This window comes from Calonectris borealis, chromosome 2 (assembly GCF_964195595.1).
Source record: "Calonectris borealis chromosome 2, bCalBor7.hap1.2, whole genome shotgun sequence".
Lineage (NCBI taxonomy): Eukaryota > Metazoa > Chordata > Aves > Procellariiformes > Procellariidae > Calonectris > Calonectris borealis.
In genome coordinates, this window is record NC_134313.1 from 74,840,060 (window position 1) to 74,867,016 (window position 26,957).

General features: G+C 38.8%; 1 protein-coding gene across 5 annotated transcripts in view; it reads right to left on the minus strand.

The window, feature by feature from the left end:
* RPRD1A (regulation of nuclear pre-mRNA domain containing 1A) overlaps nucleotides 1-23,888 on the minus strand; it is a 45,616-nt gene extending 21,728 nt beyond the window's left edge. For 2 of the 5 annotated variants that reach the window (XM_075142367.1, XM_075142365.1), the window contains exons 1-6: nucleotides 23,548-23,888; nucleotides 13,187-13,316; nucleotides 12,370-12,476; nucleotides 12,193-12,287; nucleotides 11,078-11,204; nucleotides 10,804-10,979 (exon numbers count right to left, since the gene is read on the minus strand). In XM_075142367.1, coding sequence (XP_074998468.1) covers nucleotides 10,804-10,979; nucleotides 11,078-11,204; nucleotides 12,193-12,287; nucleotides 12,370-12,476; nucleotides 13,187-13,316; nucleotides 23,548-23,698 — 786 coding nt within the window. In that variant the 5' untranslated portion in view covers nucleotides 23,699-23,888. Of the gene's footprint in view, nucleotides 1-7,618; nucleotides 9,625-10,803; nucleotides 10,980-11,077; nucleotides 11,205-12,192; nucleotides 12,288-12,369; nucleotides 12,477-13,186; nucleotides 13,317-23,547 lie in introns of those variants that run through there. The other 3 variants (XM_075142369.1, XM_075142368.1, XM_075142370.1) reach the window with 3 other exon arrangements.
* Nucleotides 23,889-26,957: the final 3,069 nt, after the last annotated feature.

Below are 26,957 nucleotides of genomic sequence, written 5' to 3' on the forward strand. Positions count from 1 at the left end.
CCTAGAATTAGATTTTAAAGCAAGTGTAAGGACCACCTTACACGCTTATCGGGTGACGGTGAGCACTCCTGTGACAAAGAACTCCCTCCATTTCTCCCCAGCTAAGAAACTTAATTCTCGGCAAGCACAACAGATGTGGAATACATTGTTTCCTCACTGCTGCTGAAATAGATCTCCCAATTGCCCCATTACAGCCCCCAGAATAACTAATGCATACAGCTTCAAGGGACAGTCAATAATGAGAGCCGGTGTTTTCACATTGTCCTCAACCACGTTCTTAATCCATAGCGTCCATGTTCTTCTCCCTGCCTCCCCCCCACCCCCCTTCCCCCTCGGACACCTGTAATATACCCCACTCAATCAGGGAAATCTAGGTATGAAGAAAACAATCCAGCTTCTAAGACACCACATTTTGAAATAAGATGCTAGGAAAAAAAAAAGAAATAAGAGTTTGTGTGTGTGTGTGTGTGTATAACATACATGTGATCATAAATCTCAGCTTCCAATTCCAACCAACACAAGAACAAGCACTTCTACCAGGTAGCTGTAGCATTGTGCAAAAGCCCTGCAGTTCTCTTCCTCCCATTCCCCCCTCAGTATTTTGATTCAGAGTACACACATCGTGTGTGTGTTTCAGTATGGAGGTAAGCCTTCCACATTGGCTTCTCCAGAGAAAAAGGCTATAATTATTTTTTGAGATTAATTTTCAGAATCAGGCCAGTATTAACTAAACTACAGTTGCTTCTAGCTGAAAGGAAACATTATTCAGAAATCTGTATTTCACCTGTGTGCTTTAACAGAAAGACAAAGACAGTTTTTAAGAACTGGATTTTCAGCAACAGCCCATCTAAGGGAAGCATTATTTTCCCTAACAGTTTTCATCTTTTCTCAGCTGGGGCTCTTGGCCTGCTGCTCCATGAGGTTGCCTACTCTTCTTTGAGCTCTTTTTAAGAACCAGGAGTAGCTGATTTTATAAAATGTCTGGATTTTATTTTTTGAAGTAAAATTCCCCAGGCTTGCTATACTGACTTATACATTGGTGCAAGTGTGATGTTTTTGATCTATAAAATTTAGTTTCACTTTGAGTCCTACTGAATAGTATTTCTGCCCTCTACGTTTAGCCTTAGCTGAAAATATATGGAAGCTGCTAACTTCCATGATCTGCTACTTAGGCAATTAGCAGAGGTTACCTAAAAAGAAGTACACTGGAGAGCTACTGGTCAAAAAAGACCTCACTACCTTGATGTGTTAAAACTCTACCTGTTGGCTAATGTTTGTCTACTTACTTATACCTTTACTAAGAACTGCAGATGGAGAATTTATAATTAACAGAAAAGTTGAAGGTGTCCTTCAGATCATCAGTAGCTGCTTGAAAAGAGCATACGGATTGTAAAAGATGTCTGAAATGGTAACAGTAAGTCTTGTGACTAGTTTAGTAGTACCACTACAGGAATTTAAACTCGGGAAACAGAATAGTTTTGGTGCCTGATTAAAGAAGCTCAACTATGATCTCATTCATTTTGATTCATATGAACTCAAATCATTTTGATTTGACAATGGAATTATTAAAACTAAAAATGACCCTTTATCTCAGTCATGCAAGATTCACATGAATTCTTCAATGTTGTTCTTATTTTCAGTGATATTTTACCCATAACTGATGGACTTAGTAAGAGATGACTTTCAATTCAAGCTCTGGGTTTAAAAAAAAAAAAACCCAAAACAAAAACCATGGAAAGCGCACTGTCCTTACATACCACAAAATGTTGACATATTCTAAAACAAGAATGTTTCACTCCTAATACAATTTTTTAAAAAATGCAAACAGGTTTTTGTCATAAAGATATCACCTATACTTACTAATTATTGTGCCAGTTAACATTTCTTCCAGTCAGACTTTTCCCTATGCTGACATTAAAACACAACTAATAAGAAAAGGTAATTTATTATTTCATTAACAGGCTCTGAAAATATTTGCCGCCTCAGACTATTACAGAAGAAGATGAATTATTTTCCTATCTATATGTGAGGACACAGGTAAATATGAGCACTCTGCCCAAGATCTACAGTAACTACACTGGATGCAAATCTTCTTTAAATGCTGTCTCATAAACAGCTAGTTGTTGCCCACTTGTAGACTGTTTCCTTGCCGCGCACATTCAAATTCTTCAAAAAGGTATCAGCCCTGTCCGCAAATGCATGACTGCTACTACATTTTGCATTAGATTTCACGCAAATCACTTTTTTTGGCTAACGCTACACTGGTTTTAAGTGGAAACATCAAAAGTTTGTAACAGAGAATGAAATCTGCTTTGTGTTGTTTCAGCAAGGCTGAGAGGAAAAGCAAGCTGATGTTCTAGCCATTCCTCTTCTTTCTTCTGTCAGAGATTCCTAGAAGCACTTCTTGTCAGCCCTTCCAACCAACCAGCCAAATCATTATCAGAAATGCAGCGAAAAAATCTAACTACCAGTATAGGTCATAGTAAACAGTAACTTGAATTTGGTGCTTCCTTTTAACTTCATATAGAAGCTTGTTAGACCAAAACATTTATAATAAAGTTTCTGGATCTTAATGATAGCAGAAAAATTTTCCAAGTGTAACTTTTGAGTATCAGCTTAATGACACAGGCTTTAATTAGGACACAATTTAAAGAGAACACGAAGGAGCACAGCATTTGAGTCGAACACAATTATCTTCGAATATACATGGACTTATTTTCCTGTTAAACAAAACTACCAGAAGACATTAGCTAAAGCAACAGATTTCTCTTCAGTTTGTTTATACAAGCCATCTCAAATTGTGGAGCAGCGCTTTCTGATAGCTTCCTTTCCCTCTTCCTTTCCATCCACAACCTGCAGTTTCTTTTTGAAACTAGATTATAAATGTACCCTTTGTAACTCTCAAACTGAGTGAGAAAGCCCAATGTTTAGTCTGTGTAGTTACTACCTGTTATTCCAGTGTAGTCTTAGGTTTCTATTTAGAGTTTACAGTTGCTTCAACAAATAACAATTCCAAAAGCAAGTTTCTAGTTGCAGGAGGGATACAAGCAGGTTTACAGTTCTGCTGACTTTGTATTCACAAAACAGATTTAAAAAATATGTTCTTGAAATTTAGTATGTCTAGTGACACAAACATCAGAATTTTAAAAAGTCTACAACAACAATATTACTGTGGGAAATTAAGGTTTGTAGAAAAGGTGTAGTCTTAACTTGAGAAACTACATTGCTACTACTGACATAAATAGGCGCTACAGTTTCAATATTTCTTACATCCATTTCTTATATTCAGTTGTGTTTTTTTTTAATTCCAGCAAACATCTGATCAAAGCAAAGGGAACATCTACTGCAGAAAGCACCAGATGAAGTCACTTGCCAATCTACAGCTGTCCTTCAAAAACTTAAGAAGTTCTAGATAGAGCACTGATTATTCAGTTTTCAATTTCCCATCATCTCAGATGTTTGCACAAAAACTGAATCCATTACATACCTGCAAAACTTGTTCTTCTGAGGATGACACAAATAGATCCACTCATTTTGGTTAACAGTATCAAGTTTTTGGCTTGCAACAGCCAGGAATATTCTGTCTAAAAGTCTCATGAAAAACAGCAAGTCCTACCTAGATAAGACCAGTATCTTCTCTCGGTATTTTTATGAGGAGGAATTCAAAAGGTACGTCAAGGGTATTAGATTAAAGTACATGGTATCTTGTATTTTCTTTTTTTTTCCCCCCTTTCAAATAAAAAGTAATGGGCAAGCTGCAGAATGAAGGCTAAAAAAACCCACCCTTCACAAATAATAAGGGTGAAATTGGTAAAAAGTTTTATAAATACAAAAGTTGTAACATTTTTTATTACCCTGTTTCAAAAACAAGAGCATCTTCAGTGTGACAAGTGATGCTTTAAAACATGATGAACTGAAGCAAAAGGTTATACTTATTTTACAAGGACGAGGAAAGTACAACATACAACCTGCCCAACCTGTTAGAAAAACCAGGATTTATACTCAAATATCTGGTAATTCAATTTAGAAAGTGGAAGTCTTCAAGTGTTTCTGTTGCTCTGAATGACAACATAGAGCTCTGAAGTCTAATACTTTCAGGTACAAATTGAGAAACTATGTACCATGGTATCTGAGGCTGCAGTCGTTAAGTCACAATATAAGAAAAGGGATATTTATTGCTGAAGTACAGAGAGGTTATAAGCTTGTTATAAGAAATGGGGCAAATAAGCATTATTCTCATAAAATGGGTATAGCACAGAGGAACAAAATGCACTGACCACTTGACTTTGCTTTGCTGTGTTTGACATAAGGGCTGCTGTTCTCCACTCAAGTGCAGCAAATTACTTCTACAAAACTTGGCCTTTACAACTGTATCTCCTGCCACTGAAAAAAATGCTCATTTTGGAAACAAAAGAACAACCACATTTAAAAACATGCTTAGCAAGCCTACTACTATTGCAGATAGGCAACGCAACCTGTGTCTCATTTTAAACATCCCCTCACATTCTTTAACTTCTAACCTAATAAACCTTAAGGAGAGATGAGTATTGCAGTGATTGCTTAATTCTCCCCAGTCATCTTCAGGGAGATAATCCAAACTACTGAGCTTACTGAAGTTTGGTTGGGGTTTTCTTTTTTTTTTTTTTTCTTTTGGAGGGGGTGGGGGTGTGTTTTGTTTTTCTTTTTACAAAAGAAACACAAAACCCCCAGAGCCTATATTCACTAAAGGACTTGCACTGTGCAACTCAACTTTAAGATGAATAGAGCATTTACACTACATAAAGCATCTCAAATGGTCATTCAAAGTCAACATATGAGCAAGGGCTTTGAATCGATCTACACAAATCTCTACGCATAGGGGCCTGTTTCTGAATGATATTCCATTTCGTACAGGGTAGGATAGGGAGAACTAGAATGAAGAGAATCTGTCCATTAGAGATCCTTAGCCTACATTTCCCTCCTGATGGTTAAGAGCTACATACATTTCTCTGAAAAAGTGAAAGTTAACTTGAAATTGGCCCACAAAAGAAAGTAAGTAATTCTGGCAAAGGCTCTCCTCCCTTTTTTATTACAAAGAGATCCACAGTCATGCTCCCCTCAGCCCAAGAATACGTGGATCAATTCAAACACCTCTTTCACTAGAAGTCATATACTCCCTGAACTGGAAGCATCGTAAACCCAGCTTCAATTTTGAAGCTGTAATCCTTAACAGAAATGAATGTGATGGTTCATCATGTCAAGAGACCACACAACATGGTCTGTTTGGCATCACTACTTACAGAGAGTCTTCTGCTGCCAAGCATTATCAAAGATCTTAAAATACTCAGAACAGTCCTGACGAGTATGGATGAACCTTATTGCCCACTTCCTGATACTTCCCAGCTACCAGTTCTGTAATCATTGTACTGTTAGCAGCAGCTACAGCACAGCTCAGTTCTAACTTAAGATTATCTTGAGTTACTATGGTGCTGCCACATTTAGGGAGTTGTAGATCACCTACAATGCTGCAAACTCCACCCCATAACAAAAAGCAGTGTAGGATTCATGCTACAAATCAATCTTCCTCACCTTCAACCAAAGCTCAGCAAAATACTTTAGCTGCTCAGCTGCAAAGTTATGAAGAAGTGAATCCCAATTATTTTAAGTAGACTTGAAAAGTATGAAGCATGACTAAATGTGCTACCCTAAGTTCATCTGGCACTGAAAGAAAGAAGCTGACATACAAAGGTACTAGGCAAGTATAAAGGTTCTAAAGTAAAAAAAAAACAGCAAGGAAAGCACTACACCCTGTGATAACACAAAGGCCATGGTGGAGGGAAACAGTAGACAACAGTATCAATCCAGCCTTGCACTGAGAAACAAAACCTAAGCACAAGAGGCCTGTTCTACCAGTGCCATCCCTCAATTCTTTGCTTAATATTTTTGTCTGCATTTGAAACCATTAAGCTGGAACTGAACAGAAAAAAAAAAGTGCCTTTGGCTCCAGAGCCAGACTGGGATGACTAACTGCTTGCTGTTTACCCGTAAAATCCCATGACAAAATTAAACTCTTCAGGAAGACTAGTCAAGCTATACTGAGCTGTAAGTGAAATAAAAGTGCATTGAACATGTAATATTCTCTCAACATGCTAAGAAACCACAAACAATTATAACCTGATGTGTGAGTGTAAGGATATGAATGTTGTTTATACAGCTGTAGAAAATAAGGAATGCAAGATAGCAACATCATGAATATAAGTGTGTTAATTAAATGCAAGCTGCTAAAACACAGCAGGCCTCCCAGAGTAGCATTTCCTTCATAAAAATTTGGATTTAGTAACAAGATGTTCCCCAATTTAAAGTGGTAAGTTGATAGAAACACTATCGCGGGTCATCCAGTATACACTAAGTGTAGCGATGCTACGTTTTTCTGTAACATCAAAATGAAGGTGAGAGGAGGCCGTCTTGTTTTTCTAGAAAAAGGTCATATGATCCCCTGCCCACACTCGTAAATAAGTCATGTAAGATTTTGAACTATCAAAACCTTTATTTGAAATTTAGTAAGAGTCTATTTACTCTGTAACCAATGAGATTGTGGAAAAGGCAAAAGCAAAGCAATATGAAAAAACAGTACATCAAGTACTTCTCTTGTTCATGTCATCCCTGTATTTTTAAGGCCACGTTAATCCTAGAACGTCTACAGGACAGTCTTTATCACAAGGAGATGAGCGCACCTGGATATTAATTTATGTATACCTAATTCTCTGTTCCTGCATAACAAAAAGCTCTTTTTATCAGCCTTCAGTGAGATAAGCAGATCAACCAACATTTCTGTTCAAAAACTAGGGATGGACAGGGAGGTAGGAGGCGGATGCAACGAGGAAGCAGAGAGGGAAGAGTCAGCCAAAGGAGTAGAAAACAGGAAACAGTATTAGTCCTCAAAGTTCTGAGAAAAAAGGGTTCCTACAAAAATCTTTCTGCAATAAGTTCCATTTTCTCTAATAGATAGAGTCACATCTACCTACAAATCCTAATAAATGTTTCTATATACAGCTACAGCACACTGAACCTTAAATATTTATACTACTTCAAAACGTACAAAAGCGAAGAGAAAATGCTTTTTAGGACAATCCTAAATTTGAGGGGGGCTCTAAAGGGGCATAAAAGCAATTATAAAATACATCTCTGTTACCTACATAAAATGTAAGATAGATGTACATTAATAAAGTGAAAGTTCTTTATTGTGCTTGTGAAGGACAAGTTCTACATCCATCACTTTTCATTTCTGATGTTCATGGAAACCCAAGAACTAGAGTGTACGTTAAAAAGCAAAAGTCTGAAAACGTCTTGTTTTCACAGCTCTTTCCTTTTGGTAATGGCAGCTTCAATGCAAGTAACACCCAAACTTCTGCATTTGGAATTTCGATTGATTTAACCGAAAGGACTCGTGAGTTTTAGGAATAACCATGTGAAAGTTTTAATCTTCAAGAAAAAGGAATGACACTGGCTAAATACTTATCCATTTCAGGCATAAACTCAGTAATGTTTGTGAGAATATAGATGAAAATAGCAGAGGTTTGGTATGAGTAGTTACAGAATTCCTCCTCTTCAGTTTTCAAAAACAACAGACAATACAAGATTTTGATTCTTAAATTTATTTTTAGCAGGATGTGTGTACTAATGGATGGTGACATCATTAGAAGATAGGTCCATGTCCACCACCTGCAACAGAAGCTAAACAGATGTTAAAGAAAACAATTTAAGAGTTAAAGATGACACTACTTACCCAGAGCAGACTTATGAAAGTCACCTACTATGCAGTACAGTTAGCTTTTGATGCAGACATGATAGCTCGTATTATTTATCTGTTGTCAAAATTTCCTGTCAAGATTTAATGCATACATTACCTTGATTTTGATGGGAATCATGCACTTCTGTTTAGAAATAACTATTAGAGAAACTCTTATTTTTAAAAAATACTCATGGAAAGATTGGTTATTCAAAGCTACTTACCTGTAAATTTTCTTCAGTAGATAAAAGATCTGCAAATTGAGGTCTAAAGCTCCCATGCAAAGTTTAAAGTTAGCAAGAATTTGCTGGAATTCAAATTCTAATACTGTTAAGCCAGGTCAACAGCAGGTAACACTTCCAGATTCCACTAAGAAACAACCACTTGTTTCTTACCATACCTGGGTGTTTGACAAGGCAATAAGGTAGGATCTCAGCAATATACTCACAAGATGGGTGATACTAATTCAGTAAGAAATGAAGACTTGATACGTTACAACCCAGAGATCATGTTATACTCAAAAAAGGTCAATAGCCAGAAGTCTAACAAAAGAAAAAAGCTTGTCTAGAACAAATTAATTTCACCAGAAATTAAACTTGAGCAGCAAAATCTAGGGAGAGACAATTCAGGAAATACATTCTCAAAGAATTAGGTGACAGGTCCTTTCCCAGTGCTATTTCAAATAAGAAGCCAAGAAGCAAGGCTTAACCTGAGGTACGGTATTTCCCAAGACTTTAAAAACAGAGACCTTGCTTCAGAAAACAAATGCATCTGGCTACAAGTATTTGGTATTTACATCAGAAGATAGCCATTTCTTAAAAATAAAAAAAAATAACCAAAACGGAGAAACTAAGTCAGCTGGCCCTATAGACAGTATCATGAAGACATCCTGATCTTACATTTCAAAACTTGCAGAATTTTTATCAGCCTGCACTTCCCAATCAAAAGGCACTACTGGTAATAAGCATAAAGTCACTTCACTCATCTTAACACAAGTTTAGAAGCTTGATTTTAAGGTTCTCGTTCTTTACAATCTCTTGGCTCATAGCTCTTTATTAGTATCTTGGGTTGACACCATCTTGGCTCACAGTTCTTTGCTAGTAATCTGCATTTATACCACACTGATCAGCCTAAAAACATTCTTACAGTATACCTCAACATCCTAGGACTTCATCTATTTAAAACAGACTGCTACAGATACTGAAGACTGGCTCCTGCTTTCTGGAGAAAGACCTCTGAAACCAGTCTGAAACTGGAAGTGTACTGTATTAGAATGAGATTCTTTAACAGTTTAAATAATTCAGCCAAGAAACCAGTTTTAAGGACCATGACAGCCTAGGAATAAGCAATCGCTTTCTCTTACAGCTATGAACCCTTTGATCTAGTAATATTGGGAAATTAAACTGTTTTGTACTTGTTGAAAACAACCAACAAGAGTGGAATCTGTTCACAGCTGCACTCCACTTGTAATTTCTGATTAATTGAGCTCTTTTGTTTTTACAGAAGTGTAAATCTGTCTGAAGGACTAAGTCATTGCCTGTATACCTATCATTACAATTGCTGGTAATGATCTACAGAACGAACTGAGTGTCTCAAGACAACCAGTCCTACACTGGTACTGTGGGAACTTGTTCTTCAAACACATCACATTCGCACAGAGGGAAGGTAGGGCAGGTGATTAAAAGCTTAAGGCTCCCTGTTTTTTAATCTTCCAGGTCCCATTGTGCAGTTGGATCAGCTGCTACTGCAATCAGCACTACCGTGCATAGCATCTATCTCACGTGAAGTTGGTTGATATTCTTCCCCCAGGATAAACACAGTGAAGTTGATAGGAAGAACCTTCATCAATTGCTTTTCTGTGAGGCATAGAGCAAAGGAAGGAAGTCAGGAAGTAAGAGTAGTCTAGGAATGACACAACTGATGTGACTGATCACTTCAGATACATCGTGAACAGCATTTTCCTGAACAAAGACACCACAAAATCGGAACTCAAGTTATGAAGTTATAAAAGGGTAAAGAAACTACAGAGTGAAGAAAATGTTCTTGACAGGCCTGTACGATGTGAAACCTGAAGAGCAATTAACTTGTACACCATGTAAGGACTACATGCATATGCTGCAGTTACAGGGCACTGTAACTGCTCAGCTATCTCCCCTTGCAAAAAGATGCAGCTTCAGTTCTATTACTGTAATACCCAAGTTAGTGCTGGAACCTACGTCTCAAAGCTGAGACAAGGGATTTGGAAAGCAATGGAGATGAAATTATGGACCTATTTAGGATACATGGGATGTTCAATATGAGGCTTGACAGTATTATGTGGTAGGAAAGGAAAACAGATGACTGGTAATAGTGAAGAACGGAGTAACTTAGGGGATCGTTTACTCATAATGAGCTGTTCACTCCGCATCCTTCTTTTATTAATGATTTTTTATTAATATTTGTCCTGTCCTAATGGTGCTAGTGCTACAAATGCAGCTAACCAACTGTGCTAGGCGCTGTAGAACCTAAAACTACATTTTACTGGGTTTAATGGATGCTTGAGTCAGGTTAAAAAGTTGTGCTGAAACCAGTAATTAAATTCTTATCCTTTAAGTGCCTTCAGAAACCTACAACTACAAGAAAGATAATTCTATTCACAAAAAGGATGTTATTAAACAATGTAATACATAACTAAGACTTACAATGAAAAGAATAAGAAAAAATATATTCTACCAAGAATTAAGTTTGTACCATGCAAGATAAGACTTTCTATCTGCACCACTAAAACTAAGTCTGTACATATAATGAAGACTGAATAGGCTAAAAAACAGAAAGACACGCTGAAGTGATTACAGTTGTAACATTACCTAATGTTGAGCTGGTTTAATAGATTTAGAACACACAAAAAAAAATCTTGTTAGAAGTGTGCTGGAAGCACAGACCTTACAGTGGTGATTAAATATTTACCTTCGGAGAAAAAATTTGTTTAGGCAAACTAAAAACATTTGCAAGAACAAGCTTTAGTGAAGAATGGACTAAAACAAAACATTACGCACTTCCAGCTTATGTTCTTTCTCTGCAAGGAATTCTTTTTGGCATCGGAGAAAGTCCGACAACATTCGAGTTAGCTGTTTTCTATCATCTATTTCAGCTGCCAACCTGCCATTGTAATCCGCCAGCAACATACATGCATCATCTACCATTTTGGAAAGTTGCTCTCCAGATTCCTTATCTAAAAAGCAAGCAGAGAAAAACAAGTAAAGCATGATTTCATTATATACTGTTAAGTTCTCAGAACAACGTTTCAGTTATCAGATCCCCAACCCTCACCTGTTATTCTGTCTAACAGGGACACATCTTGGACCTCTATAGGCAAAGAAGCTATTCTCTGATGAACTGCTGCATCCCCAGAGGCAGCGTTTTCTAGTTCTTGTAATGCTCTAATGAGATCTGTGGTCTGAAAAAAGCATGCAAGATTGAGAACTAGTTTAAATAAACAGATCCTAGTACAAAACACTATTTCACAGTAAGCTTATGGAATCAATTTGATGGTAAGTTTAAAAGCATTTATGGTATCAGCATTATAGCAACATTCTATCCCCTCTCAGCATGAAAACAAAACCAAACTATGCCATTAATTCTCAGAACAACACTGCAGTGTTCTTAGTTTTAAAGGTCACCTTCCTAAAATAGATTTTTCATTTATATTCTTGGTATAGGACTACTTATAAATCTTTTCTTTTTGACAGTAGTGATTATTTTACAGTACCTTTCATTTTACTATACATTTTTGAAATTATTTTTCTTGTAGTTTTGCTTCACTATCGCATCAGACTAGATCAGTGCACTTCTTTTGGAAGTAGGGCTGATGTTCATAGAAGCCCAGATGTCTGTTACAGAGAAACATACTAAATTGTGATTATTTGAGGACAGTCATTCCTTGCCATAACAAAAAGCCTTTTGAGATCAGGCAGTACCATAACAAAAAACCCACGAGAATTATAAAAGCCATAACAATGCAAGGTAGACAAGAACTTTTCCCAACCATCATGATTGCAACATTGAGAAATATTTTATTGATAAACCAATAACAATCTTATTCTAATACACGTGTTACTGGTTACCACCCTGGAAACTAAATGAGAACCTAAAACATTGTAGAAATTAATGTAGAATTAAAATCAGAAATCCTGATGTGGACAAAGCTGGATATATCATTCATAATTCTGGTTTAGTGTCAAACTGACTAAAGTTACAGCATGCTCAACTTCTTAGCTCCACTTGTAACATAAAATGCTGTGAAGAAGAGTTTCCACTATAGTCACCCTTGCTCAGAAACAGTACCTCATTAAAATGAAAAACAGAGACCATTCAAAAACAAGAGTAACTGAAAAATTCTGTATCAAGCCATATGCAAATACAGAATTTTATAAACATGCTTTTACCTGTGGAGGGTCAGTGGGAGAACTTCGAGGTGAACAGTTATTTTCATCAACTTTTATCTGTTCATATGTGCGCTTCCTCACCTTTCTGTCTCCATCTAAATGAAAACAAACAGAGGAGTCAGAGAAATAATATTTCAAACAAGAGACTGAATCTTCACACACACACAAAATACTTACACAAAGCTTGCCTAAGTTGTTCTAATACATCATTTTCATAAACAGACCTTTCTTCCCAGATAGAGAGCACTCGGCCAAGGTGTTTCTTACAACTCTCATCAGACTCACTGTTACAAGAAAAAAAAAAAAACAAAAATCAGCACTAGGGAAAAGTACAGCACTGCTGTATGATTATGTTTCCCAGAAGGACCCTGGCATACTTTATCAATAACAGAAGTCCAATAATCTCAGAAAATAACACAATCATGTTTTAAAGAAAAGAAAGCAAAGACCAGTTTAAGATATCTTAGCAAGCACATAAAAAAAAGCCAACATGCAATTCCCCTCTTTGTGTTTGCTTGCTCAATCTATAAATCCATAGGTCTGTAACCCTATTACGTGAACACTGCAAATAGGTTTGTGTTGCTTCAACAGCTGTGTACCATGTGAAAATCTGTATCAGGACTCTAGCATCCTCATGCAACGAGATGAATGGCTGCTGGGAAAAAGAACAAATCACGCAATACTAGTAATGAAACATATCAATCTGTTGGAGCATAGAAATGCAGACTGAAAGCAAGTCTTAATTTAAGGCATAGCTAACAGCTTTCTAAGGCAAAAGGGACTGAATGCAGATGAATTTACTATGTAACTTCATCCAACAGCATTAAGACTATTCAAGATCAAAAGAACATTGAGTAAATTAAATTAACAAGACTTCAAGTACAGAAATAGCACACAAGGACTAGCTGGGTCAGAAGAGAGAAACTGAGGACTTCTCTAAATCCCCCTCAAATACAGTATGATGAAGGACAGTGCACATAACAGTTTACTGTACCTTGAAACATGCTTAAAAGCCTCCACTATTACTGGAGCAAAGTCTTTCGTAAATTCTGGTCCTTTCCTTTTGCTGTTCTGTATGACATCATTGGCCAAGTACAGGAATGTCAGCTTCCTATTTGGTTTTGCTAATAAAAAGAGTGATAAACAAGAATAATTAGAAATTTTAGTTCCTCCAACTAATACCTATTTGTCCACATTTATACTAAACAAAAAAAAAAATCAAATGTGTTTTTCCTATTCTCATTACTGCTTACAACACTTCACTCTAATTTTGTATTTAAAAATGTGAAAAGACTTTGGTCACTCAAACTAAAAACTGGCAAAAAAGAATTAGTTCGGAAGTGCTGGACACAAGGTGGATCTATTAAAAGTCTCCTCCAAACAGTGAAGTCATTACATGCAAACACTCAGGAAATTCGTCTATTTGATTCAAAATCTGGCTAAACTAAAATGTAGATTTTATAAACTTATGCTTATTAATTTCTTTATTAAAAACTGACTGACAATATAGCAACACATCTCCTACCTATGTTTCAGGTAAATCACAGTTCTGATGCATAGAAAGCTTTGAATTATTCAAAGAGAAAATCTTAGAAAACACATCTTATCTCATGGGTGCACTAAAATTAACTAGCATTTACCAAAGCTGACACTGCCCCCCCCCCCCCCATTTCTTAAATGAGCCCTGAATTAGGACTCAAAATCTAATGAGGCAGACTGTTCGCCATACTACATCCTCTGAACTGCATGCAGGATAGGCCCTTGTCCACCCATTTCACAGAAAAAAAGTAGTCATGTTTTAATCCTCAGTGATGTAACTCATTTGTGACAGACCTCTACTTCCTTGTTACCAACAAGTAACCAAATCAACTGAACTGGTAAAAACAGGAGATGTATGCAGTGCCATGAAGTTAGGTGATGTTGATTCTCACAAAGCCTAGACTTTATCTATTCACTATAGTAAATAGATCAATATACTGTGTGTGGAAAAAACATGCTAAACCCCAGAAAGTCACTTTCAAGCTTATTTCCTCTAGTAGTACCTTTTCAGCTTCCTGCTACAATTCAACAGAAACAAAGCTGCATTTAATGAACAAAAATCTTCAAAACACTATTAAGCTATCTGTGGCTTTGGTTCAACTAATTTTCTATTAATTGTTGAATTAACAGTTCAACTAATATTCTACCCTTATGTTCACAAAGAATATTGTGAAGTAAATTTAATTCCTCTTGCTGTAAGAATGCTCTGCACAAAATTTCGAAGCTAAAAATTACGCCTACTCTCAAGAAGTGTTCTCTTTCACTTCACAAATCTTCAGGAGTTACATACTGGCCTACTACCGCTCTGCCTTACACACGAGACTAAAGAGCAACATAACCTTTAGCAACTGAGGTTGATAACTCTGAGCTGAAAAAACCCAAAGTGTTCTATTGCTACTATGACTGTAAATTAAATATTGCAGTCTGAAATACAAAATTAAATTCCAGACTAGATAGATCTGTTCTGGAAAAAAAAAAAAAAATCTGTTTAAAGCATCTCTCTTCAGTAGCAGTGACACTAACTTTTCAGCCCTGGGCTTTGATATACCTCAGAACACCAAAATGGATCAAAGAACAGTTAGACTATTTAAAAAAGCATCCTCAACGCATGGCAAGGCTATTAGCAAAAGCACTCTTACTGTCAGAAGAAAATGAAAGAAAAAAGGCACGATCTTAGGTTAAAGAAGGATCCGAAAGGCACATACTGCCAGAGTGTATACTGTTAGAAGTAGCTAGCCCACAGGATCTCTGGCACACTAACAGTACAGTCTGCAAACACAAAATTGCTAAGAAAGCGTCCGTGTTGGACTGAGTTATCTTTTCAGAAGCTCTGTGCAGTGTTCACGTAATTCTTCTGCTTGTTTCAGTTAGATTTACCATTTACCCACCAGTCAAAGCAGCTCCCTGAAGTGCTAGATTCTGAAATATTTTAACAGGTGAATGGTGCTGGCTGGTTATAAGGGCCATATTAAGCAGATTACTCTTAAAGCATCCACAATGAGACTAACTGGGATTGGCACCTTGCAACTGAAACTGTCTGTCCCAAAAATGTATCTGACATATTTAAATGCCAATGAATACTCTGCAGGTATTCATGGTATTTCACCTGCAACTAGCGTAATCAGGCATCTACAGTGGAGAGACTTAGCATTCTCATTATCAAGTCTTAGTTTTCAGCAATCTATACTTCTTAAGAATGCATACTTGTTAGCCTGGCCTAGGTATTCCCGGTTCTCTACCAGTCCACTATAGATGCCCTGACATTGTATGCTTGAGTCCATAATACTTAGAGAACTAACACTTTAGTGCAAGAAACTCTAGTATTTTACCTTGGAAGGCAGTAAGCATCTTATTTTCCACTGAGATTAACTCTGGCAATCAAAGCCAGCATAATCACCCATATTAGTCTTCTCCAGGTTTACCTCCTGGCATTGGAAATTGAGCTCCCATGAAGACCGCTAGAAACATGCCCATTAGTTTCATGCTGTTCTACACCTCTTCCCTAGAGCCGAGATATTTGCCATCTTAGACATATACAGGAAGAAACTACAGCGAAACACACAGGCATAAGGGATTTCACTTACATCCCACTATAAGTGTATAGACTATTGACCCATGTGAAAATGTTACATCAAGCTTTAACGTTCTACAGCTGGCCACGCCAACTGACCTTGAATGAAAATATCATTCAACAAGAGGTTTTTGAGAAAATTAGCATCAGTAAGTTAAAATCCCACAACAGTTATCAGCACTAAACAGTTTCTTTTTTACTAAAGTTCTCTACTATGGCTTCAAATAAAGATTTGGCTCAATTGCTTTTGAATTGCATTAGTCTATATACATGCAGCAGAGTATATGAGCGTCAGCACTTCTCCCAAAATCCCTGGGACACTTCCTGTGTTCATAGAGCTTCATACCTTTGCATGATAGGTTGCATGACATCTTTGCAAACATCTGACAAGCTTTCAAGCTTTTTATTACAAGACCCAATGCATCTTTTTTAAGTCAAGCAGCACTGAGTGCAAGATTACCAACCCTTCACACTGAGCTAACCTGAGTTTTTATGCAAGCTGATTAAGTCTTTGGTAATGTGACTGAAAGTATACCTGTAAAAAGTCACTTGAGAGGCTACCACCAGAAAGGATAATTCAAAGATAATATAATCCATAAATGGCATGTTGTACAATGAGCACTTAATCTTAAAATTCATTAACCTTCTGTCATGAAAAAGTTAAACAAAGTGTTCAACATTGCACAGTCACCTGATTCTCCTGGGGAATTTTAGCAGGTTTGAGAACTGCTGTGTTTCCTTTTCAAAGAGGGGAATGAGATTGCCCACAGAACGTGTTCAAGGTTTGAGGGTCCAAGTATCTTGACTTTGAGTTTGGAGGCTAGTAGACAAAGGGAACATAGCACACAGCCACTGCTGGGAAAGAGGCCATCAGCATCAAATTACCACGCGAGAAAGTTGGTCACTAACCAAGGAAACCATTCCAACATAATTACTCTGCAGAAGCTTCCCACTGCACTTAGCGTATCTTGAATTACCGGAACACATGAAACAAACCAATTCCTTTGCCTGGCCTGGCTGGTACAATGCCAGGATGAATATGAATTGACAGCAACAACAATAGTTTTAGGATAGGAAGAAGACACTGAACTTAAGTATTCAGAACCAGAATGATGAAAGACAGGCAGGTACAGGTAAGATACCAGGACACGAGTGGTACAGCAATAAACAAATATAGGTTTGTACGCACTGCATTCTTTCAAGACTAATATTATAGAGTCAACTAGTCAGCCTGGATTACACAATCCAAATGTGACTATTTTAAGTGAAAGATTCTTATATTGCTAATCTGTTGCTCCTGACTGTAGTTCGTTTTGTAAATCATATATGCAGCAAATAAGTTTCTCTAACTTGACTCAACAATTCACATTCACCTGAAGTTTTGTCTGCTGTTGGTTGATCTCCAACCCTTTTTGCATAGATGAAAAGATTCATTGTGGATAAGCAGGAAGGTACCCACAAGCACCTCTGTCTTAAGTATCTTACTGGCCTCCTCAAGAACACCTACTAACCAGTGAAATCAGTAAGACAGTTTTGTTTCTTTTAAACAAAGAAAACAAAATCTATGTATTCTCTCAAGTGTATCACATTGGCCAATGACACTATACTACCATTAAGTAAAATAATCTTACAACCACCAGTAGAGAAAGATTCCTTCTCTTGGCAGAAAAATTACACTACATAGTACAGAAAACAATTGCTTTAAATCAGGAACTTGTTTCCTGAAATCCACTTCACATCTGCACGGCCATATATGTGGCAACACCACCTTTCGCTGTGGTTCTGCTCCAAATAACTTGACTGAGTATCAGAGTAATTCAGATGTAGTACAACCTTCAAATCTGGTTTCAATGTTGCTAGGCCTTCTCAATTTGCCTACTAAGATCCTCTGTCTTCCAATTTTCAGCAGCATTGAGTAACTGCCACAACAGCCACGAGCTTAAGAAAAATGTATTGCATCAATGCCAACAGCTATAATGAGTAAGGACCCAAACACTAGCATATGTGCCAGCAGCAGAAGTTGTAGACAAACAGCCATAAACAAGCAAAAATAGTTGCTTCTTATACCACTGAATGACTTCGACACCCCAAAACAAAAAGAAGTTCAAGCATAATAAACTGGAACAGCAGGTAAACTGGCAGAGTAAAGTGCTAAAAATATGTCCCTCTGTAGCAGCCCAGATGTACTTACACTATTGTAGCTGTCTTAAAGATAACATACAATGGGTCTGCTAGCTTGGATAAGCTTTGCAGTGAAGACAATGATCAATGTGACACGGGTGGGGTTGACAGCCAGAACAAGAGGTCAAGTGATTGGGGGGGGGGGGGGGGGGGGGGGCGCGGGAAGGAGGTGTTCAGCATCAGTTTCTGAGACCGACTAATATGAGATGCCATGTCAGGCTCTGACGAAACAGGTATCTGAATCTGAAATTAGGTTTAAAGATACAACATGGCAACTATTAAAATATCACTAGGATGTAAATACCTAGCAAGTGACAAAGCTGGACCTGGAAAAGCTAACAGAAAATCAGTTGACAGGAAAAGAAGGTATTACAGACAATTAACTGGAGCTTGAAATAAACAGTCCCACGTTACCAAACTCAAACATTTAGCAATTTTATTTTATTTTTCCCTTTTAAACAGAACGTATTTTAACCTAGTACAGCAAATATCACATGTAGCCTACTGAACAAGGGCTTACTATTCACCCTTGAAGGCTGATGCTTTGAATTATGGAATTGAAATTTTTCATTTCAAAACAAAACACACAAACCACAAGCCCCTACAATTGCAGAGAATCCTGAAACCAGGGAACGAGAGATGTATGCAAAAGAACATACCTGATTTGCAAATAACAAAAAGTAAGTCTCAACAGCCTCCATCTCAGAAGAGCCTCTTCAAGGGAGTTCCTAAGGGTTTTCTCAGCAGCCACTCACTGGCTGCAGGCTTACACAACAGAATTGTACATATAATGCCACTACTTAGTTTAAAAAAACTCTGTAAGTCAATCCCTTTATGGATACACAAAATCGAATAGTTTTAACGGGCCCAGCAGTTGCATTTAGGGAATGACTGATGTATTCGCATTACAGTTAATTAATTAGTATTACTTAGCTACTTAAATACTGAGTAAGCTCATGACTACTAAGTAATTAACTATTTAATTTTGAGTGTTATGTTTCATGCATCTGAAATCTAGCTGAAGCACGACCATTTTCCAGTGCACACTTTTCAAGCCTTTACAAAATTCTACCTAACCCCCATTCAAAAGGTCACTGTACAATAATTAGGTTATGTGGCAACATTATCACAAAAGTTAATCCACACAAGTTACTTTGAAGAAACCATGAAGCTGCCATACCACAAGTACCAATGAAAAAAAGCCACACTTTTCTGGAATAAAAATCTAAACTGCATGAGAATCTTATGTTAGTAAGACATTTACATTAAATGAAGTACTGAAAGAGTAGCCTCCCCACCAAATCATTTATTCCATAAATCAACTATGAAATTCAAAAGAATGCAGACTCATGATCAGCATAAGCCAGTGTGAACACAGGCTGCTACCTAAAGGGGTGATAACTATCCTCACAGTCTCCTTTGTGCCAGCACCAGCCTTCCATCAGGGAATTCATCTATTTCAAAACTAATTATTTGTTTTGCTGGATTTTCATCAGCAACACAGCACAAGATACTGTCAGCAAAAAAAGCATCAGAAATATTTAAAGACATATTTAACCAACAGCAGAGTGGAAAAGGAGCTGTTCTGTTGTCATTGTAGGCCTCTGATTATCTGTCAAAACAGGAGAAATCTTTGTTATTTTATTACAGTTGTCATTTAAGTGAAAGGCATTCTATTAATCTTTTCTCATCATTTTAGTCATCAATGAACACAAGATCAATGAACTACAGAATCTATTATCCACCAATCACAGTAATAGTGAAAAAACCCACTAGATGTACTAGCATGTGGATTACCTGCAGTGACACCTGAGTGGTTTTGCACAGATGCACAATCAGGAATACTTAATGCCCTAGGCAGAGCATCAGCCCTGCCACAGCCCCACCCTAGTGGCACAGTTCATCCATACACTTTTCATTAGCACGTATTTGAGGTCAGTCATTAAACAGCATGTCTCTACACTAGTCTCTTGAAGCATATAATATGCAACTCCTTATAATTTCATCAACTACTGGTTGTACGAGAAGACATCTTTTCCTTAAATATTTGTGACAGTTGCTAGGAGTGTCTGAACAATTCAGAGTTATCAGTACTTTTACAATACAGTCAATTCTAGAATACACTATACTAGCTCCTCCAATTTTTTATTATTTCAAAGAATGACCCTATGAATTCTACATGACAGTATTTTAAGAACTACATATAAAAGTTATGGCAGTATTCGGGGAAAAAGCATATATGCATAATCCTTCAGTAATCAGAGTTACATCAACTGTCTTGACACAACTTTAGCAACACTGGAGTTCAGCAAGACAAATCCAATATTACGTAACTGCTCCAAGTTATGGCAAAGATGTGCAAGTTTTGCCCATTCTCCAAGTTTACATCTAAGTCCAAGAATTCACCAAAAGAATCAATGAAAGTTCAACTGCAGAAAACCTGTAGATAAAGGCGTACAGAACCGATGATCCGTAGAGATGCCCTAATACGGGACCTGAACACTACCAATTAATCCAAGTCCACAGAAAGGACTAAGATTTTATGTTGCCTAAGTTACATGCACATTTGAAAAGCTGCCTCTTCACCTCTACTCCAACATGATATAAAGAAAAAGACTATTTAAAAAATAAAAGACTCAGAACCAAACATTTAAGAACAAAAGAGCTGTGATCCTAGTGCTTGTTTTCATGAATAACTAAAGACACCTTCAGAAAGGTTCACACAAGCTGATCCGATGCAAGGGATCTTTTGCCAAAACTGAAAGCATCCAGAAAAAATGTAGTATCACACTGTATTGTGTTCAACTCGGTTATACAATGTTCCATAAGCCTGAAAGGGAGTAGGCTGGAAGGAAGGTCTGGAGACAGGAACGACAATAAAAAAGGTATACAATGAAAGGAAACAAAATTCAGAAAGGTTCAATTTTCAGTTCCAGGACACCACTGACTAACAATAGCAGCAGATAACGCCAGCAATTTTTGCGTCCATATTCCCCAAATAGAGATCATTTTCCTCTCAGTTAGGAGGGAAATCATGTTTCTACGGCTTGGATGGTGGGCAAGTCAGGAGCCTTAAACTTACTCTATTTATGGCCTCATTGCCAGCGTTCTGCTTTGTGATGTTTTATGCAAGTCACTTCACAGCACACTGGTTTTCCTTCCCATCTTAAACATGCTGTCTGCTTAGACCACTAAATCCACCCTTTGGGGATTAGGGACCGTCTTACAATTCTGTGCTGCAATTAGCAAAAAGTTAGTACCAGGCAAATGTAAGCTAACATTTATGAAGCTCAGGTACTATTAGCAGAGATGAAAAATTAAAATACATGCTGTGTATCTACGCCAACTTCAAATGAAGTGGTAGAGGGATGTACGAAAGAAGAAACACTTGACATAAGACCTAAAAGCCCAGAAGAAAAGGTGCAGGACCTTGAAAGCAACTAACCTACTCCTACCGGAGGCAGACTATCACACGCTTTCCAAAGACCCTTGAAGGTGGGCTTCCAAAAAGAGGTCACCAGAAAAATCTTACTTTGAAGCAGCAAAAGCTGGACAACAACTTCAACAAACTGAAGATAAAACTAATTATAGCAGCTATGCCCATCCAAAGCTCCTGAGCTACGTCCTCCAAACAGGCTTAAAAGTGGAAGTCAGGCATTGAAAGCTGACAAAAAGCAAAGCATTCCCATGAGTTCTTAAGAAGATCATTATCCTTGCCTCTCAATGCCACCTTCAAACATGTACCCCATGTTTCAAACACTTCATTTCTCCAATTAGTCAAACAGCATAACAGGAAAATTATGTTAATTGAAGTTAAGGACTGATGATTAATATTATAGATTATTATGAACTGGTATTGTGCACGTTAAGACGAGCAACCAAAACTCTGCCTGTGCCAATTAGTTTAAGACACCTTTCTGACATCATTCAGAACACCAAACGTTCAAGTTGTTTGTTTAGAAGGCCCAGAAACATGAAATGTTTCAGACACAGACGGAAGATCCATTCATTCGTTCTCGGAACAAGAAAGAAAACTTGCAACAAACATATAGTGAAAATATGTTTATTTCATAAGATGAAATATGCCACCAAATACGTCTTTCTTTAGGCAACTGAAAAAAAGGATTTAACTCATGCTTGAAAGTTCAAAAGATAACATTTCACACAAAAAGCGTATTTTAAACAAAACCACAGTAGCCATGTGAAAACCTATGGAGTTTACAGGAACATATTTCCATACTATACCATAAAGTTTAGTATTACTTCATACTCAAGATTTTTATTTTAAGCGTGGTTCAATTCATTTGCTATGAAGTTATGCCCCCTAACCAAGAGGTAGTTGTGATCCATCCATGCACTCTTTGCATTCCGTTACACATCATTTCTGCAAGTTGGCTATTCCTCTTAGTTGTGCAAAACTAAGGAAGTGATTTCTCTTTCATAAGTCTTGTAATGGCTTAGTGCTATTTTTCCTCTCCACCTGAAAATCTAGCCTTCTACTTTTCCATTAAATATCCACATATTAATGGGGCTCCAGAGGAAGCTATTGGAAGACAATAAGATTTCCTAGAGCAAGGTAGAGTTCTAGCAAGGGATTTTGCTCTTTCTTAAGTGAGGCAACTTAAGATGAAGTTATTTTCCAGTCAGGTCAAATAAAACTTCACATGCCATTTCTGCCTTTCAGTCCCTGAACCACTGCTTATAGCTGCATGTTCTTTCCCGTTAAAAGGAAAGCTACATAAAAATCTAAGTCTGCACACTCAACATCAAATACTCAATACAGCTAAAGAAACACACATCTTTATTATGCTAACATCGGTATTAGTCATCTGGCAAAAACAGGAAGTAAAAAACACTTTGGACACATTAAATTGCTCTTCCCCCAGAGTATTCCCATCCTCAGCTGCCCTACAAGAATAGTTGCTGGCGTAAGTGGACAAAGCCACCGTGTCAGAAAACTCAAATAATATTACAGCTAACCATCGTTATAGATGATGAAAGACAGTGCCTAAAAAGGGTCGTCTTGGAAGAGCCGGAACTAGCAATATTAAAACAAAACGCCCTAAACCCCGTGCTTGCCGCCTTCCCTCCCTTTTCCACTGTCCTCTCTCCTTCCGCAAAGGGGAGTAAAACATGAAAAGTAGCCTCCTCAGAAGGATCTCACTCAGGGAGGAAGGAGGAATGGGAGAGGAAGGAGAAGAGAGGAGCCAGGGGAGTGGAGGAAAAAAAGGGGGAAGAGAAGCACCTCCCAGCCCACAGTCATCAAGAAATCGAGACCCGGGGTTTAACACTTGCCTCAGTAGCCCCGTTCTCCCCAGGCGCCGGGGCGGGGCGGGGCGGGCCGGTCCGGACCGCCCGCTCTCCCTCCCTCCTTCTCCGGCTCGACATGCCGAGCAGCCCTGCCATCCTCCCCTCAGCAGCCGCACACCCGAGGGCGGCCTCCTCCTACCGCGGCCGCGCCTGCCGCCGCCTCCCCCAAACCCGCCGTCCCCGAGGAAGGCCCCACCCGGCACCCAAGGGCGGGAAAAGGCCCGGCGGCGTGGCGGCGGCCGTGCCAGCCTCACCTTTTCGCAGCTCCCGCTCCCACACGCTGACGATGAGTGCCGAGTGCTTGCGGTGGTGGATGAGCCACAGGCTCAGGGTCTGCACACTCTGCTGCGAGTTGCTCAGCTCCGACAGCTTCCGCTCCAGCGCCGCCTCCGAGAACGCCGACATAGCTGGGCCGCGCTCGGCCCCACCGCCCCCACCAGCCCGGCTCGGCCGCGCTCAGTCCCCGCCTCTCCGCCCCAGCGGGGGAGGAGCCGGCCGAGCCCCGTCCCTTCCCGCCTCGCCGGCCGCCACTTCCGCGCGCCCCGGCAGCCCGCCGCTAACAAAATGGCGGCGGCCGAACCTCCCGGAGACCCGCCGGCCCCGCCCCCCTTCTCTTCCTTTCCTCACTTCCGGCAGAGCCCCACAACGAGGCGGAGCGGGGAGGTGGGGCCTGGAGCCGTCCCTGCCCGGCGAGCACGCACCGCCCTCGTGCCTCTCCCAGCAGCCTTCGCGCGGCCCCCAGGGCGCGGCCGTTAGGGCCGGCGGGCGGGGCCGAGCAGGGCGGGGCAGGGCAGGGCTCGGCCTCAGGCAGCGGGCCGGGGAGCGAGGCCGCTCGGTGGTGGCCGCCCTCGGCCCACGCTCGGCCGCCGAGCTCGCTCCAGGTGGCCGCACTCCCAGAAGTCCTTGCGCACCAACCGTGCCTTACCAAGTGTCTTCGGAGAGGTTTCCTAATGAGCTGTGGAGGCTGTAGGATGTGGCAAGCAGAACAGAGATAGGGGCCGTTACTACAAAAGAACGGATAGATCAGCATTTTACCCTGGGAAATAACATAAAGAAACAGACACCAATAAGGCCCCAAGGCAACCCAGGCTTACCAGCTTCTTTCACCTAGGAGGTTAAGGAACTTACCATGACACGGGGTGCATGGTATCTCATATTTGGAGATGGACACATACTCCACAAATGTGTCTAGCCTCATTTTTAGCCTCATGTCTCTTTTTTAATTTCTGGCAGACAGCACCATGTCAGAACTCCACTGTTCAATGACAAGATGATGTGCAACAGTGTTTCCTCTTAGCTGTTTCAAACCTGTTCCCTGAAAGCTTTATTGGATGCTTGCTACTTCTACTGTTGTGGAAATAGTGAATAAAAATGGCTCTCTGCTCACCTTCTTTGCATTCTTTCATAGAACTTGTATTATCATCTTCAGTGATTTTTCAAGCTGAAGGATCCAAGTTGGTTCTCTTTGCATGGAAGGTGCTCTATGCTGCTGAATATGAGTGGCGTTTCTAGTCGTAATGTGAGCATTTCTCGCCTTCCTGCTGCTCTTCTAAAAAACGCCTGACACCACTTCTTATTTTAAACATTACCAACTAACTGACATTTGCAGAGAACTATCCACCTTAACTCCTACAGGTCTATCCTGAATCCTATTTCTGTAGCTAATAATTATGACTGCAGTTAATGTCTTTCTCAGATAGTATTTTTAATATTTCTATAAAATTATGTGTGTCTTAATTAGAAAAATATACATATACCCTACTCTTGGGACATCCTGGCAATGGTTAAGTACCCACGCTTGAAACTGAGTATTCCTGTAACCTTTCACACATCCAGTTTGTTCTCACCAAACAGCAGAAAGCTAGTTATGAAAAAAAAATCTGTATTTTTAAGACTTTACAAAGTTTTCTCCCTATTTCATGTCTGACATTCAGAGAAGATGTCCCAGGGAATTGTTTTCAGGCAATTTTCCTAATATTGGTTCTTAGTGAAATCTTCCCTTTAAACATAAAACATTGGTGAGAGCGAGGTGGGAGTGTTAGCAGGTTTTAACGTGAATTCTATTTACAAAATCATTTGTAGCATGGATGATTTTTGCGGAACTAGAAAGGACTTTGCAAAAATGGTTTGACAGAGAAATCTAAATGAGAAGCTGCACAGATCCCTACAGATTCTTATTTTCTATCAATTCACTGCATTTTGATCATCATGAATGGAAGAACCTGTAATATATTGCTATTTTTGCTATGTACAGCAGAGGACACTCTGGCATTAAGTAGAACTGGCCAGTGCAGTAAAATTAAGACAGGGCTAGCACGGGTGCAAGCATTAGAAAAATGAAATATGAATGGTAACCTAGTAACTAACAATCAAATACCATTTTCAGGACAAACTTGTGGGCAACTATGGAAAAAGAAACATTTCTCTCACATATAAGACTAGATTAAAAAGTATCTACCAACAAACTGAAATTTAGATGTTAAAGCAAAAAAGATAAGGAAAAAGAGCAGGAAATTGGTAGAGAATTTTAGTAATGATTGTAGAAATGTTTATTACTGCTTCCTCTGCATCTTTCATCCCAGATTATCAGAATGTTTTACAAACAACAATAAATCCTCTGAGATAGGTATTTGTTCTGTAAATAAATATATTTAAATACCGAGTGATTTATCATCTGTGTATAATATAGTGTATAATAGAATATACAGCAAAATTGAGATTTTACTTTCCCCATAAATCTTTATAGTACATTTTAAATTAGTAATTGTAAATGTTTACATCAGTAATTTAATTTTAAAGGCTATGCTTATCCAGAGAGTGAATGGAAATTTACCACGAGACTTACTCAAAGTGAAGTGACTCTCAGATAGGAAGTATTCACAATGGAGGGTTCCTTTGCTATGGAGTTTTGAAAATCTCAGCTTTCATTCAGAAACAATTAATGCATTATTCACCTGGCTTTAAAAAATTCACCCACGTCCACAGGGGCAGAGTTGCCAACAGATGGCAAGTTTTCTTCCACCCATTCCTGTGTTCAAACCGTAATAACATCTTTCCTCTGATTTCCTAAGCGCAAAATCCTGCACTGCTCCCCTTCTGTCTGACCACCACAGGGTAGTGGTAGTCTGCTGTGTTCTCCCGCTCCTGGAGAAAGGAGCCCTGTGCAAGTGTAAGGCAATGACCGCGAATAAATTACTCGGTTGATGTTTTTGTGGAACATGGGACTGGGAAGCTCTAGGTAGTTCAAAGATGTAATTACATTTCAGACTGCAGACACCAAGAGGGTGTACAGCATCCTTACGCTTCATGTGCTGGTCACAGATTTTTTGTTTCTCTTTTCCCCTCACCCAAGGATATCCACATAAAACCTTTCGTAAGAGGGGAATTTAACTCTAGTAACAATTGGGAGTTTTAAGTTCTGTTACCTTGAGGGAATCCTAGGAAGTGTTTAAGCACTAGAAGGGCTGGTCTATGTCTAGAATAGCAATGCTTATGCTGCATTGTGGGAAAGGTTAAAAAACCCAAAACATCAGTCCACATCTTTGCCTTTTCTTTTTTTTTTTTTTTTTTTTTTTCCCAAATATCTGAGCATTTCTATTATCCAGTCTTAATTCAAAGAGAAGGCTTGGTTCTCCTGAGGTGCTGGGGCACACAGCATCTTGAC